At 44.1% G+C, this 17,128-nt stretch overlaps 1 protein-coding gene across 8 annotated transcripts in view; it reads right to left on the bottom strand.

The window, feature by feature from the left end:
• Positions 1-17,128, bottom strand: part of Aopep (aminopeptidase O (putative)) — a 272,203-nt gene that overhangs the window by 230,462 nt on the left and 24,613 nt on the right. For all 8 annotated transcript variants that reach the window (XR_015734915.1, XR_015734916.1, XR_015005257.2 and 5 more), the window contains exon 2: positions 8,590-9,527. Coding sequence is in view for 5 of the 8 variants with exons in the window: in XM_087896652.1 (XP_087752778.1) it covers positions 8,590-9,386 (797 nt within the window). In the remaining 3 variants the exon portion in view is untranslated. The remainder of the gene's footprint in view (positions 1-8,589; positions 9,528-17,128) is intronic.

The raw sequence follows: 17,128 nt of genomic DNA, 5'->3' as shown, positions 1-17,128 counted from the left end.
AGATTGATGACTATCTTAAATGCCATCATAGAATCTTCATCTAGTAACTATAGAAGCAGATGCAGAAATCCATAGCACTTGGGAGGCAGAGGCAGAGACAGGCAGGCTGATTTATGTTGAGTTTGAGACCAGCCCGGTCTACAGAGCGAGTTCCAGGACAGGCTTCAAAGTTACACAGAGAAATCCTGTCTTGAAAAACCAAAAACCAAAACAAAAAACCAAAACAGCACAACAACAAAAACTCAAGATGGGATTTGCAGGTAAATGGATGGTGCTGGCAATAATTTTTAATAAGTAACCCAGACCCAAAAAGACAATATCTACATGTTATCTTATATGTAGACTTGAATCTTATGTGGATTTAAACAGAAATACTCATAGAGGTCAGGGAGCAAATAAGAGTCCATGGGAGGAAAAGAAGACAGAATGCAGATGGCATGAAGGAGGAAAGAGGAAAGAAACAGGAAGCATTGAATGGCATGGGGATGGTGGGAAGGGGGTATGGGGTCGGATAACATACTAAAGGCCTGTGAAAGGTTTATATGGAAGACTACTACTGTAGAAGTTTCCTGACATACAGACACACACATACAAGAAAGTTTAAACAGAGTTATTCTAAAACAGGGGAACAATGCTTCCCCTCAAGACATCATAATTATCATTAAAAGTCTACTTCCAGTACAGGTTACCTCTTGTTGAGCTGCTGGTCGGTGGGATTCCATAGATCCCCTTCCAAAATAGTAAGGCTATTGTTGTTGTCTTGTCTACCCTCTAGAACTTGATAGTAAGTCCCACTGCTGAAGATACCATATACTTGAGTCACAGGACAAGAGAAAACAAGTTAGAATCACCTGGAAGCTTCATTCGTCCTGGCTAGCTTTCTCAGTGCTAGGAGGTTCTGTGTACAGTAGTGTGGAAGAAAAAGAATCAACAAAGCAACAAAGTCTGTGAGCTACGGCGGCTAGGCTGGAACAACATGGGAGAAACCAACCACTTTCTGACTGGGCTTAAGGCTGCTCCACAAAGTGGAATCCATTCCAGGTACCGAGCAGGGCCAGAAGTTCACTGCTGGTTGTCATAGGCATTAGAGGAGAACCTAGTACTGTAATCCTGCTAAATTAACATAGTGATAAACTGCACCCAAGCGCTTATCCTTATTATATCCACAGTGCACCTCTCAACCTTCAAGGGAGCAGTTTCTTTTCAAAGGAGGTGGTATCTAACTTAGAGACTTAGAGGCCTTGGGGTGCTCAGATCTAAACAAGACACCTATGTCACATTCCCTGAGCTCACGGGTCATGGCAGAAAAAGTCAAGAGACAGTGGACATCCATGGTGAAACAGGGCTGCTTCACACACCAACTCACAGTGGCTGTGTCTGTATATACAAGATCTGTACAAGATCCCTCAGGGCTCAGGGAACTTATGCAGAAGAGAAGAAAAACTGTAAGAGTCAGAGGTGACATGGCAGATGACTCCCAGGAAACAGTGTCTTCCAGATACAACAGATGCATATATAAACTCACAGAGACTGATAGCATGCGTAAGACCTGCACAGGCTCAAGACAGACAGCTCAAAGCACTGAGGCGGGGGTGGGGGGAGTGAGGGAGGTGGACACAGGATCCTACCCCTAACCAAGACAGTATATACAACTCATACCCACTGGCAAAGGGAAAATCAGCCTTGCCAATGGAGTGCATATCAACCACACTCCAGGACAGGTCTCAGCCCAGGAGTAGTTGGCCAATACAAAATGAACTCAGGGACTTTTCTGAGGACTTTTTGTTTCATTTTTCTTTGTTTTGGTATTTTTGTCTTATTGATCTTTTGCCTGTTTGTTTTGATATATGTTTTTGTGTGCTTTTTTTTTGAAAGAGAGAAGGAACAAAGTTAAAGTTGGGTGGGTAGGGAGGTAGGGAAGTGTTATGAATAACATTTTTGTACACTGTGAAGATTTGTCACTCAGATTGGTTTAATAAAAAGCTGAATGGCCAACAGCTAGGTAGGACTTTGGGGGTAAAAAAAGACCCTGTGAAGAACAAAGGCAGAGATGCAGGGAGAGGCAGCAGCATGGACATTACAAAATAAAGGTAACCCAAACCATATAAAAGAATATAAATTAAAAGATACAAGCTAATGTAAGTTATAAGAGCTAGTTAGAAAGAAGCCTATGCTATTAGCCAAGCTTTCATAAATAATATGAAGTCTCTGTGTTATTATTTGGGAACTAGCAGGCTGGACCATAGGGAAGATAGGGATGAGTTGAGAAGGGGAGAAAATGTCAGTATATACTGTAGGGAAGTTTTAGTTATACAAGATCTGTATAAAATCAAGCCAACAAAACTCCCACCAATGGGGGAGGGGCTTGTGAAGTCTCACCTCTAACTGAGCAGCTGTTGGCACCAGGTGGCTGCGGGAGGAGGAAGCATAGATTTTCAAGGATGAGGCTCCTAAGAAGTTACCCATGCTCTAGTGGATGCCCCCATACCCATACAACCGCACTCGTACATGCACAGGCAGAGGGAAAGAGGGGGAGAAGACAGAAAGGGAGAGAGGGAGGAGGAGGGGGAGAGAGGGAGGAGGAGGGGAAAAGAGGGAGGAGGAGGGGGAGAGAGGGAGGAGGAGGGGAAGAGAGGGAGGAAGAGGGGGAGAAGGAAAAGGAGGGGGAGAGAAAGAAGGAGGGGGAGAGAAAGAAGGAGGGGGAGAGAGGAAGGAGGGGGGAGAGAGGAAGGAGGGGGGAGAGGGAGAAGGAGAGAGGGAAGGTGAGAGAAAGAAGAGGAAGTGGGAGTGAGAACATAGGACACTAGAGGGAAGGTTGGTGTGGGAGAATTGTCTGTATTCTGTCAATCATGTATTTTAATAAAACGCTGATTGGCCAGGCAGGAAGTATAGGCGGGTCAACCAGACAGGAAGTAGAGGCAGGGCAATGAGAATAGGAGAAGGCTAGAGAGGAGGAAGCTCCCTCCGCCATTCCTGCCCAGTCCACCGAAGAGGCGACATGTGAGCTGTCACACTGAGAAAGGTACTGAGTCAGTCGTGTGGCTAACATAGATAATGATAATGGATTAATGTAAGTTACAAGGACTAATAAGAAACCTGACCTAATGGGCCAATCAGCTTTATAACTTATAGAGATCTCTGTGTGGTTGATTTTCTCTGGGACTTGTCGGTTGTGGGGTACCGGGCGGGAACAGATACCCCAACAAGCCGGCCCCGTCATGTTACAGAAGGTGGTGGAGGGGAATAAGGGAGGAACTGGGGTGGGGAATGGTAGTTAGATTTTGATTCAAACTCTTTATATGCATCAATGAATATTAATAAAAACATTTAAATAAACAGAAATCTGAGCTCTTCTCAATCTATTTAAAGATTTCTTTTGTGGGGAACTATAAAGTAATAAAGTTAACGCAGTGGGGGAAGCAGTATATATGGCATTGATGTTAATCTAAAAATACGAGTGGCATGCATTATCCTCGGCTCAACAGCTGAATGAATATGCCAGAAACGTTAGTGCTTACCAGCTTTGCCTGGCCTTTTCCAGAGCAGAGAAATACTATAGATGCTGTAGGAAAGTTTGAAGTTGAATATTTATTCTCCAAAATTATTTATTTCCCCAAATCACAGTTTTGAAATATATTTTCTATGTTGAACTCAGTATCTCCTCCACTCAACTCTCATCCAGTGACATCATCAGCTAATAAAGCCAGACTTCCAGGAAAATGGCTGCTTTCCAACTAACATCATGGTCATTACAGGAAAGGGGGCTTACCAGAGGGGATGCCTGAGGTTTTTTTTTTCTTTTTTGTTAGATTAGTTTATTTCTTGTTTTTTAATAATCATTTTTTAAAATTTATTAAAAACCCTATCTTTTCTCATTTTACATGCCAAATCCATTTCCCACTCCCTCCCTTCCTCCTGCTCCCTCTACCTTCTCCCCCCACTCCCCCATCACACCGCCCTCCATCCACTCCTCAGAGAGGGTAAGGTTTCCCATGGGGAATCAACAAAGTCTAGCACATTGCTTTGAGGCAGCACCAAGGCCCTCCCCACTCTATCTAGGGTGAACAAAGTATTCCTCCAGAGAGAATGGGTTCCAAAAAGCTAGAACAAGCAATAAGGATAAATCCTGGTCTCACTGCCAGTGGCCCCACAGTCTGCCCCAGCCATGCAGCTGTCACCCACATTCAGAGGGACTAGTTTGGCTTGTGCTGGTTCCTTCCCTGTCAGGCTGGAGCTGGTGAGCTCCCATTAGTTCAGGTCAGCTGTTTCAGTGGGTGAACCCATCATGGTCTTGACCTCTTTGCGTGTATTCTCTCTCTTCCCTCCTTTCAACTGGACTTTGGGAGCTCAGCCCAGTGTTCTGCTGTGGTTCTCTGGGGTTGCCTGAGTTTTAAACGACATTTTATTTAGTGGAATGGAAAAACTTCAAGAAATGCAAGGGACAAGAAGAAAGCACAGGCTCTTACAATAGATTTCCACTTTACAGTTTCTTAGGTATCCTGAGGACCTAGGATAAAAACAGTTAAGTCCCCATTTCTCTCCAGCTTTGATAGCCCCTGTGGGCAGAGACTGCTTGTCCATTTTCTAGATACCCAGACCCAAAATAAACACACAGAAACTGTATTAATTGCAATACTCCTAGGCCAATGACTCTAGCGTATTCCTAGCTAGTTCCTACATCTTAAATTAACCCTTCCTGGTATTTTGTATTTTACAAGGCTCGTGGTTTACCAGAAATGTTCCAGTGGTGTCTGTCTCCTTCAGTGACTACACAAAATCTCCCTGATTTTGCCTTCTTTCCTCCTCTATCTGCTTGGAATTTCCACCTAGCTCTAGTCTGCCCTGCTGTGGACCAAAGCAGCTTTATTCATTAACCAATAAATTAACACATCTACAGAAGGACTCCCACACCAGCCACCTGCACACAGATTTTGGTCCATCCTTACTCTCATCAAGTTATTTTGAAAGTCACACACAACATATAAAGTGAAAATTAGTCTAAGATGTGTGTGCCATCGATTGCTATGTAAGGATTCATACTAGCTGTCACTCTGGAATGTCACCTGCCATTCAGTACCCTAGGACTTGGGCAAGAAAGGACATTTAGGTTCAAGAACTAGCACAACCCCAAGTGGCTAAAACAGACAACTGGGCCTTCTACTTTCAGCAAACTTCGTTTAGAACTAGAATAATAGTGGGCAAGTTAGTGACAATCTCCAAAAAGAAAAATTCTTCTCTCTTTCACAGGCAATTTTTAATTTCCCTTCAAAAAACAAAGTCACTTAGTAAAAGTAGAAGGACAATCTTACAAGAGGGGGCTTCAGGACTGAGGGAAGGTGACCTCTTTTCAAGTTTGCAGCTATGTTTTAAATTGACTTAATTTTAGAACAGTTTAGGGATAAGACACTCTCATGTGCCCCACACCTCCTCTCCCTTGCACACTCACCTGATGTGTCTGTCATACTTAGTGAGCATAAGTGGCAGGCTTCATTTAGATTTCTGTAGACAGAGGTTTCTGTCCCACCCAGTCCCGCAGCCATTCAGTCCAAAAGAATCATATAGAGGTTTATATTAATTATAAACTGCTAGTCCTATTAGTTCAGCATCATTATTAACTAGCTCTTACAACTTGAACTAACCCGTAATTCTTGTCTGTGCTAGCCACGTGGCTTGGTGCCTCACTTTTATCAGTGAGGCAGTCACATCTTGCTTCCTCTGTGTCTGGGTGATGACTGCAGACTGAGCCTTTCCTCTTTCCAAATTTTCCTAGTCTGGTCACCCCGGCTACTGGCCAATCAGTATTTTATTAAACCAAAACAAATGACAAATCTTTACAGGGTATAAGAGCATTATCCCACAGTAGATTTCCCTGAATATTCTTTTTCTACTAGAAATACTTTTGTTGTTGCTGTTTTGCTATGTAGTTGAAGCTGGTCTCCAACTCATAATCTTTCCTTAGGCTCTTTAGAAGCAATCACAAGATCACATATGTGAGCCAGTACATTTTTCTGGAGACAAGATCTCACTATATAATATAAATATCAGAGCATACTCAGGTTCTGGATTCGAGTCCTAATACTGCAAAAGAAAAGGCAAAAACAGGAGTTAGGGAAATGGCTCAGCAGATAAAGCATCTGCTGCCCAAGGGTGAGGAACTGAGTTTGGCTCCCGATAGCCCACATAGATTCAGACCAGGAGATTCCCAGGGCAAGCATGTTTAGACTAGTTGAATAAGTGAGCTCCAACTTGAAGGAAGATATTCTGTTTCAATACATAAAGCAGAGAGTGATTGGGAAAGACCGCACATGATGCCTGCTGCTGGCTTCCACATGCATGTACACATATGTGAACATACAGGCACAGCACAAATGCATACATGCGTACAAAGGAAAACAAAAGCAAAGTTAGGCCACGTGACACCTTTTCCACATTCTCTTAGGGAGGTAGCTTCACGTATTGTTACATTTCACTTTCCATCTTGGGATGGTGTGCCCTCCAAAATGGTTATGACTTTATTTACTTATCATCAACCAAAGTGACTGCAGCTCTAGACTTTACAGTGTAAAGCGACTTTACACTAGCCGCTGACAGAACCTGGGCAGGGCCTCTCCAGAAATGTCTGACGCTGTACCCAGCCCTGTCTGTGAAGGATAATAAAATGCATCCCATGCTGGCCTGGCAGTCTGTGGTAAACAAGAGGATGAGTACTCTGACATGATTAGGACAGAATTTTCATCAATATGGATGCCAAACCTACTTATACTACTGTGGAATGCTCTTGCTCACCCCATCATATCAAAGCCCACATCACTGAGGAAATACATTTTGTCCCTAACCTAGAATCTCAGCCAACAGAAAGTTCTTAGTCACCTGATGCATTTAGGCTTGCTTATATACTTGATTTGAATCAGGGTCGTATTTTGTGGCCCAGTCTAACCTTAAACTTTTATAACCCTCCTGTCTTCACCCTTGCGTGCCTCTGGGACTGCAGACATGAAGCTACCACACTTAGCATCTTAGGTACATGGAAGAGTTTCATGAGATTTGTGGCTATCCATGGAAGGGCATCTTGACTCTAATCAAAGTCTCATAAAGTTTCACCCCTAAAAGGAAAGTGAGGGAAAGAGCAGCTTTCTGGGATTTCCTTCTAAAATCAACCCTGTATCCTCTTTATGACTCCACAAATCAAGCAGACTAAAACATGGTGTAAGGGCTTCCATCACAACTGTGTGTCTTACTGAGTCACGCCAAATTCTGTGTCGACCTTCCTCCAGGGTAACCAAGACTTCTACACATAATGGACTCAAGTCTGTCTTAATAGTTAGTATTTAGGATAGAAGGTCATGTTTGAGGTCATTAACATACTTCCAACTGTCAGTGGTTTCTTCTTTCCCACTATTTTAATTCAAAAGTGAAGTATCTGGGAGTATAAAAACTACCAATCCCTACTTAAATATTTAATAGTATTATATGGTTAACCTTGGTGAAAATCTTTAGTAATTTCAAAAACTTGGAAGCCACAATAAGAACACTTGCTCCTTCACAGTCTCCACCGAAAGCCCAGTAAGGTACACGACAAATAATCGCTATGCTTTTGTATTCATGGAACTCTATGCCAACCCTGCAATTCTTCCCAAAGCCTTCCTCAAACTCTCAGAGACAGAAGGCGGAAAGTAAACTCCCTCTGAGCTGCCTGGAAACCAGAGCAAGAGGAGGATTGTGAGCAATGGACAGGCCAATTAGAGTGCAAGTCAGAGTGGCACTTTCAGAGCAAATCTTAAAGGGTTTGCGGAGGAGGGTGAGGAAGAGATGCAAGCAATTGCCAGAGACTACCACTTTCACCAAAGGGGCCAATGTTCTGAGAGAATCCTCTCAACAGCAGCTAACAGATGAGTGAACCCTATCCACCTCTTCAGTGATTCATCAGGCTGACCTGCACAATCAACGAAGTTTGATTTAGAAATTCTCAGATTCTAAAAAGTCAGTAAGACAAGGCCGAGGGGATTCTTTGACTTCCCTGACTCAAAGAATCCGGTATCTTTTACTCCCAGAAACCAAGAGCCACACCCCAAGAAATCAGTTTGCAGTTCAACAGGTCTGACCACTTTAATCCTCAGAAGCAACTCTCTAGCACACTGGTGGTTCACCAGCAGTGACAACCGGCCAAGCCCAGCGAAAGCCACAGCATGGCTGGCCTAGCTTCATACCCATCCAGTCTCAGAGCAGTAGATCTCGGGATATTTTGAGAAAGTACTTGCTCAGAGATGCACCACTCCAAAGGCAGCCTTAGAAGTCACCACCAGTGATCCCAACCAACAGCCAGGCTCAGCACTTCAGCAGCAAGCTAACATTTCAAGCTCCTACCTCAGAAATGTTGGAACTGAATCAAGGGATCTCCCTATCCTAATTTACAGGAAGTGGCATTGACAACAGTCCAGCATACTGCAGGATTTACCTGCTGCCTGGCGCTGAGTCTGTCTGGGCAAAGCTATAGAACAAGCAGTAGTACCCCCCACAGATCCAGTCTCTTCTTAGAGTGCCTCCCTGAAGTGCAAGAGATTGGGGGCAGAGAAGCACTGGATGACCTACCTGTCATCCTGGTCTGAGGTCCAAGTCACTGACTGCCCCTCGGGTTTAGTTTTATACCATATCCTGATGGCATGAGGAAAGTCAGTGGCTGTCTGAGCCCCCGTCCTCCTGATCCGTAAGCTCCAACTGTCAGTGTCAAAGAAGAGCTCCCCACAGCCAGGAGCCTGGCTGCAGCGAGCGTAGCAGTCGAACTGCACCCTCCAAGCATTTGCAGGCAGAGCCACCAGGTCACGGATAATCTCACGCCTGAGCTTCTCAGGAGTAGCTGTGAGCTTGGGAGCCTTTGTGAATCTCTCAAGGCCTGGCACAGCAGCCACATCCACCTCCTCTACCTTCAGCACAGATAGATCACAGCAGTCCAACACTAGCAAGAAATCCTCTGTCCCGTGATTCCCTGTGTCACAGCAGTACTTTGAGCTAGAGATTTCAGAATCACATTCCCGGTTGTCATGGTTACCATCATTATCAAAGGCATCTTGATCACCTTTACTACAGACTGCACATTCGTTATACCCCATCCGAGGGGAGAAGGTACTTGCATCCATTTTGGGCATATGGCAGGGTTCGGTTGTCCTAAAAGTACAGTCCTTCTCTGATTCCATCTGGATGGTTTCCTGGGAGGAAGCTGCCTGTATCTTAAGTCTGTTTCCATCTCCAAAGAAAAGAACTATGGTGCCCTCAATGACTCGATTTTCAAAATCCACATCCAAATCCAGGACATAGTGCTTCACAAGCATGTGGCTGGTATTGGCCATGAGAGGCAGATCATCCCGGGTGGGGTCCAGCTTTGTGTCCATGGTGCAGTAAGTAGTTGGTGGCTTTGCTGAATCTTGGCCGAGGCTTCCTGTCTCCTCTACTCATTCGGCATCCCAAATGGCTGGCTTACCAAATAAGAAGCACCTGCTCTCACAAGCAATGTCTCCATAACTTCCAGTTCCCTGGCAAAGAAAAAAAAAAGGTTAGATGAAATTCCAAGTAAGACCCCAAATGTCCCTGTAGATCCTGCAAGTTGGCCACCTTACCTAGCAATCCCCAGGGTGGCAGACGCTCAGGGGAGAAGAAAGGCTCATCCTGACTGACAGGAAAGAAGCTCCATTACGGACCTCTAAGCTACTCAGGGACACAGTCCTTGCTTCAGAAAAGAGCAATTCTTATGCAAAACTGCAACTCTTACTGCCTCATTTTAAAATATATTAAATGTATCAATTCTAATTTTGTGCATCAGAAGGTAAGTGGTTGTTTTTCTACTGTGATTCTAAATAACAAGTGTGAATGGGGGCTAAATGGCCTCATACATTGTATTCTTTGAGAGTAATAATTTAATCCACACAATATAACTCCAGGGATTAATGTGCTTTTCACATTAGGACTGCTCTCCTATCAGCTCTTCCAGTAAATTACAGGAAAATGAGCCAATTTACCAGGAGTGCATTCTGAGTATTCCTTTGAGATTGTTCATGGAGACTTTTCAAATTTATAGTTAAATACTCAAGGTATACATTGCATCTTAATAGCTGAAACCTATTAACATTCTGGGTAATAGCTTTCTTGTGGCAAACAAAAGGTCTCATTTGAAAAAAAAGTATGCAAATATCTATAAAAGGAAGGAGAAATTAAAATGTAGAAGCAGATGTTGCAATACAATGCACAAGTTCTTCAGAAAAGTTCTGAATCAAAATGTATTCTTACCTGATAGCAACACAGTTAAGTGGAGAATTATTGACATCATTTCAGATCCTGACATGTACCTGATTTCTTTTAAAATATACTGTCTTTCTTTTACCAGACAATGAAAAACAATGAAAAAATAAACCATGATGACAGAGGGGAATACCTAAATGTTTGTGTCTTAAAACCACCAAGGGAGCTTCTTTGTCAGCTCCACCTTTTGCATGATCTTCACTGAACTCAGCATCTACAAATAATAAATTGGATAAAGCTGTCAACTGCATCACTAATGGGAAATTGCTGGTATCTGGAGCAGTTCACACATACTAAAAACACTATTTTGTTGACTGGGCTTTTTTGTGGGGGGACTTTTGATGTAGGGTCTCATATACACTATAGCCAACCTAGAACTTTCTATGTAGTCCAGGCTGTCCTCAAATTCCCAACAATTCTCCTGCCTCTGTTCCTGAGTGCTGGGGTCATAGGAATAAACTATCATGCCATTGTATGCTTAGACTTAAAAAAAAAACTTTGAAAACAAACACACACACATAGACACAGGGCGGGGATGGGGTACGGAGGGAAAAAGAGAGAGAAGTAGGGAGGGAGACAGACCGACAGACAGACAGAAAGAACAATGGCTAAACTTTCACAGCTCAAGAGACAGCTTAGCATTTATTTCACAGAGACAAAGCTACTCATTAGCAGACCCCAACAGACTCTCACATTTATTTCTGAAAATATGTATAATTTAAGAGCACACTGTGTCCTACAAAGCCATTTTCCGTACTTCGGTGCATGGTGGCAAAGCATAATGCTGGGCAGCTACCTTGAGAGCCCCCTCTTGTCAAGCTGGCTATCAAAACCATCAGTATCAACACCAGGAGGTGTTTTTCTGGTGGCCAAGTACAGACACTTGTGAAGTTTGTGAGAAGCTGGGTCTCTGCTGTACTGTCTGGCCCTGAACCCCCACCTCAGTCTCCAAATGTTGCTACTGCTAGTGTTGGCCGCTCATTGACTTTGGTGTACTTGGCACTGGACCGGCAAGCCTTGGGTTTTCTTCAGCAGACTCCCCAGAGCTTTCCCTCGATGCCTTGCTAAGTCTTGCCTCAACCTCTGCAGTCCTTCACCTGACAGCTCCTTCCTAGCTCAATACTTAAGCCCCTACTCTGCTGAGATGATCATGACTCTGAAATGCAGACATAATTCAAAGAAACTCCAGCTATGTGTAGTTATGTCTCTTCCTAATGCAGAGGGAACAATATTCTTCTCAATAAAGGGGCCGCTGTCCCCTTTGAGCCCAACTTTGGGGACTTCTGCATAAAAATCCCAATCCAATTGAGAATCACCGTGGAGACTAAACTTCCTGCACTGTTCCTGGTAAAAGCTGAACTTGGAGTGTGATTTACTGAAGGAGCCCAAGGAGAGCAAATTCCAGATGAAATGCACTCACATGGCCACTGGCCAAGGTGGGAACAGGTGAGGACTCCCAGAAGAGGTGGCCACTTCCTCTAGCTAGAATGTAAGGCTGGAAGAGCAGAGAATGCTCTGTGGCCATGACTGCTGCCCGGAAGCCAAAGAGAACTGAGTGAAATGGCCTGTGTCACGCAACGCTGCCCATCTCCCTTTGAAGTAAGCTACAGCCAAGAGTCTCTTCCCACAAGGAAGGAAATGACAGACTAGCAATCAGCATCCCTCTTTACTACACTGTGACCCTTATTTCCTTCGGTATTTTTCTCTTGCCAATATTTCTTTCCCAATAATTCCCTCGTGTTCCTGATATCAGAGCACTCTGTGGGCCTCTATCTTCACAATGAGCTACCCCTGGCCCTGTTGTCTACACTGATGTACGCCGTAGCAGGGATCAAACCCAGGGCTTGACACACTTCCTCCATTGACTACATCTCCAGTTATGTTCGCTAGCTTGACCTGTTTTTATTCCATTGAACTTTATAAATTAAAAAAATAAATATTTTGGGCGCACTCAATCTAGATCTCATTTTACAACTGTAGACCACAGACTCAGAGAGGACAGCACTTTGCACAAAGCTGGCCATCCCTCTTCTGTTTATGATGGGTGAACTCTTCGACCTGGAATACTTCCCCTGAGGTCGCACAGTGCCTCATTTGCTATGTCCAGATCACTAAATGTCATCTATCCTTTTCAGTCCACAGACTAGTAGTTAGTTCCTCCTGTGATCTTTTTTTCTTTTATCTTTCTTTTTTCATTTTTTTCTCAGAGGGAGGAAAGTATTTAAAGCCCCCCCCCCGAGGTAACGAGCAGCCACCTAACCCATGTGTAATATGTATGCCCCCTGGACCCTGGTGCTGCCCCTAGTTCCTACTTGTATCGGATCTGCGCATAAACTAAATCTCCCTTCTCTGGAGTACACAGCTCTCGCTGGCGTCAGCTGAGGTCACGGTCCCACATTTAGGGGAAAACATGAACTGACTGTGGTTGCAAGCGCATGTCTGTGGCCACTATGAAAGGCTTTCTCAGCAAATGGTGACCATATTTCTAAGAACTCTGTAGACTTCAGCACTTCTGACTATTGCTGTGTTCTGATTTTAAATCCTGGCCTGCCTCTCTGAAGCATTTTCCACTTGCTGTCATAAGCTGTAACATGGAGGAGCTTTCCTCCCCATCAAAACCAATGGTTAGCTCTGCTCGGCTACCCACTGCAGCCTCTGAAGCATGCGTGCTTTTGGTTCCTCAGCAACACCGCTGCAAGGTTCCAGAGGATTCATGCACAGCTAATAGAGCTATGCCTTGGAAAAGAGGCTGCCTTGAGCCCTTCAATGTAGCCTGAAACATCCTCCTGAGACACATCCCCACCCCCACAGAAAAATCACTTCATGTTCCTTCCAAGCTACAGAGCGACGCCTACAGTTCTCATGGCCGTTACATATCCTGTGCTATATTTACAGTATTTTATGACTCACACAGGATTGTATGATTGGGACAGAGATACACTTCGGGTCCGTGGCCATGTTAAGTAAGAAGTACTATCCACTCTAGGTTTCCCATATACACCTGTGAAGCTGACATTGACGGGGCTTGTGACTTTAACATATAGTTACGTATAGAACAGGAATAGTTTGCATGAATTCCAAAGTCCAGTAAAAGTCATCCCTGAGATACCTTCCTTCGGGCTGATCGTGTCTCCTTGCTAAACACATGTGCCTCCTTCGTGCCACATCCTTTTTGTCCCCCTTCGTCCCAGCTGATCGTGTCTCCTTATGACACATCCGTGTCTGCTCCATGCCACGTCCTTTTTGTCCCCCTTCTTCCTGGAGAGTGGGCGTGGCTAGTCTTTGGAAACAGGACAGACCATTATAGTCATCCTACCAAAAGAATCTACAGATTCAATTCAATTCAATTCAATTCAATCTTCATCAAAATTCCAACACAATTCTTCACAGAAAGGACAATTTTCAGCTCCATACAGAAACACAGAGAAACCTAGATAAACAATCCTGAATGATAAAAGAACTGTGGGCAGTATCACTATCCCTTATTTCAAGCTGTACTACAGAGCTATAGGAAAAGGAAAATGAATAGTTATAGATGGGGGGGGTACTGAAGAGAAAAATCTAGTGGGGAGGGGAAGATGACAAGGGGAAAAGGGAGGGAGTAAGGGGAGAGATAGCTAAAATTAAGGGCCATTTGAGCAGTAGTATGGAAACCTAATAGAATAGAAGCTTCCTAAAATATATACATATATAAAGGTGACCTAAATGAAATCACTAGCATTTTTGGGAGACAGAGCTCCAACTGGCCATCTCTTGTCATCAAAAAAAGCATATAGTACCAGGACTGGGTTATACCTAATTGAGTTGTTGGACAAATGGGTGCCAAGAGAATCCCCAAACCACCCAGGCTGTCGCCAAGATTATAGGTTGCTCTCCACAAACTGACAAGGTCCCATTGCTGAAAACAAGACAATGGACACAACTCACTGAACATGGAGAAATAGAGCTGATGCCTGCAGAAAGCCTTCACCCCTAAGTTCTAGCATCTTTGGTAGAGGAAGGTACTCTGCATGCTACCAAAGGAGACACATAAACACCAACCCAGACATAAACCCTTTGATCTACAATGCTTTCCTGCCTGCAAGATATACTAGGACAATGGTGACACAAAGCCTGTGGGAGTAACCAACTAATGTCTGATTTAAGAACCACTCCACAAAATGGAACTCATATTCAACACTGCTTGGGTGACCAAGAACCTGAGAGTAGAGAGCCCAGGGACCTAGGTAAAACCAAATGCTACTGTCCTTTAAAAAAAAAAAGTAGTAATAAGATGACTCCTATTGGTATTCTGCTATACATATAGACCAATTCCTTGCTGAGCCATCATCAGAGAAGCTTTCCTCCTGCAGCAGATGGGAGCAAATACAGACCCATATCCAGACATTCTACAGAGTGAGAAACTTGGAACACTTAGCCCTCAACTGGATATCTCTATAAAATCCGTCCGCTCAGGGCTCAGAGAACCCTGAAGATGAGGAGGCAATAAACAAACAAACAAAGAAATAAATAAAAAGAGTACAAGAGCCAGGGAGGATGGGGGACATCAAGAAAACAAGGCCTTTTAAATCAACATGATGAAAACACATGTTCATGAAAAGCACATGAACTCACAGAGATCCAAGCAGCAAGCACAGCGTCTGCACGGGTATGTACCAGGTCCTCGGTGTATAGTTTCCAGTTTAGTGTTTTTATTGTTATCTCTGAATGTGCGAATGAGTCTCTAATTCTTATGGCTTCTCTTGGGCTGTTTTCCTTCTGTTTGTTTTGTCTGATTTTAATGTGCTAATTTTTATTTTATCTTATATTTTATTTTATCATCTCTTGGAAGCCTGCTTTGCTTTCTGAAGAGGTACAGAAAGGGAGCAGATCCAGATGAGTGGAGAGGTGGAGCAGAACGGGGAGTGGCAGAGGAAAGGGAAACCATAATCAGGACATATGTGAGAAAACATTTTCAATAAAAGAAAAAATGTAAAATAAATAAAAAATCCAGCAAATGCTCTTAAAGACAAATGGTCCACTAGCCGAAAGACACTTTCTGGGCACAATTCCTTAGATACACATGCTCACAGGAACATAGCCAAATGTGATAGAATGGGTGAAATTGCAGTCAGAAAGAAGCTTATCCTAAGCCCATCCACACCACTCTGTGCCTAGAGCGGCATGGTAACACTAGCAACTTCTTTCCCTCAGGAGTTCTGAAACATAGACGGGCAGCCAGGTGTGGTGGTGCAGGCCCGAGTGTCCGTGTCCAGGAGGCTGAAGCAGCCTGAGCTCTAGGCCACCCTTCAGCGCACAGCTGACCCCATTCTCACAGCCGAAAGGTCAAACAAAATGAAGAGTGACATGAGTACACATTGCCCCTGCTGCTGCAATGTGCCCGTGCACATGTTCCACAGCCAGCTTTGCACTCTCCCACTTGTCACCGTTTGAATTCTTACAACATTTTCACCAACTCAGAGTCTACAGAGATCAGTGCACACCTGCACTGCACACTCATACTCTCTGGGTCAATCACTCAAAATCCCATTGCCTGGCATTAATTATCACACCTACATTCTTCACTTTGTTTTTTCTGGTGTAGCTTTCTGTCCCTTTAGTCTTACTTTGCACTCTGGGTTGTTTCATCTAGACTGGCTCTTAAAATTTGGCTTAAATAGCTGGGCGGTGGTGGTGGTGGTGGTGCGCGCCTTTAACCCCAGCACTTGGGAGGCAGGGGCGGGGCATCTCTGTGACTTCAAGGCCAGCCTGGTCTCCTGGAGTGAGTTCCAGGACAGCCAGGGCTGTTAGACAGCGAAACCCTGTGTCAAAAAGAAATTGGCTTAAATTTAAAAACCATTACTATTTTTAATAATAATAATTCATTCTCTTTGTACTTATCACAGTTGCAAATGCCACGGCACAGATGTCAATCAACCTATTTTGGGTTTTCTATTTATAATGCTGTTTTTGCTTCACCATTATACTTGCATGTTTTCAAATTTTTCTCTCATTCCTGTTTTCCCTATCCTGACTGGTAAGTCATACAGTCTATTTCTTTTCTTTAAAATCCTGACTTAAAGTCAATCTCTAGCAGCCTTCGAAACAACACAAGACCCTCGGAAAGTTCAATCAAACTTCTCTTCCTCACTCCACACCAGCTGCTGAACATTGCTGCTGACACCTTAGTGTCAGACTGCTTTTCGTGGCCCCCAGCCAATGTTTCCAGGCCGATATTTATTTGAACAAGTATGTTTGCTCACCTGCTTCCTTACAATAACTGACTCATCCATCCCTCTCTTTCCTTCTGTGTTCAACGCTGTTCTGGTTGTTGCATGACAAACTAACTTTGTAGCTTTGGGTAGTAACCATCTTGTCCTACCCTGTAGCTGAGGAATTTGAATTGTAGCCAGCAGGGCCATCCTTCTACAGCTCCTCTGTCTTGTCATCCAGTGGGACTCAGAGGACAAACCTGTCTGGGGGGTCTGATGACCCAGGAAGGTTATACAACAACTATCTCACATAGGTGTCTCATGTTGCAGCCAGGGACCCCCAGAACAAGTATCCCAAACAACTCACAAGCACAGCATGACCTTAAGCCTCAAAGGTTAGTATAGTTATCACTTCTCCTTACTCTGTGTGTATGTTTGTGAGACAGAAGGAGAAAGGGAGGGAGAAGAGGAAGCAGGAAGAGAGAGAGAGAAAGAGAGAAAGGGAGGGAGGGAGGGAGGGAGGGAGGGAGAGAGGGAGAGAGAGAGGGAGAGAGAGAGAGAGAGAGAGAGAGAGAGAGAGAGAGAGAGAGAGAGAGAACACACAGGTACAGGTGCAGTTGCCCCTGTAAGCAGGAATGGAAGACAGA

This window comes from Myodes glareolus, chromosome 14, assembly GCF_982192425.1.
Source record: "Myodes glareolus chromosome 14, mMyoGla1.1, whole genome shotgun sequence".
Lineage (NCBI taxonomy): Eukaryota > Metazoa > Chordata > Mammalia > Rodentia > Cricetidae > Myodes > Myodes glareolus.
The sequence above is the reverse complement of the archived record's forward strand: the minus strand, read 5'-3'. Positions and strand labels throughout refer to the sequence as shown.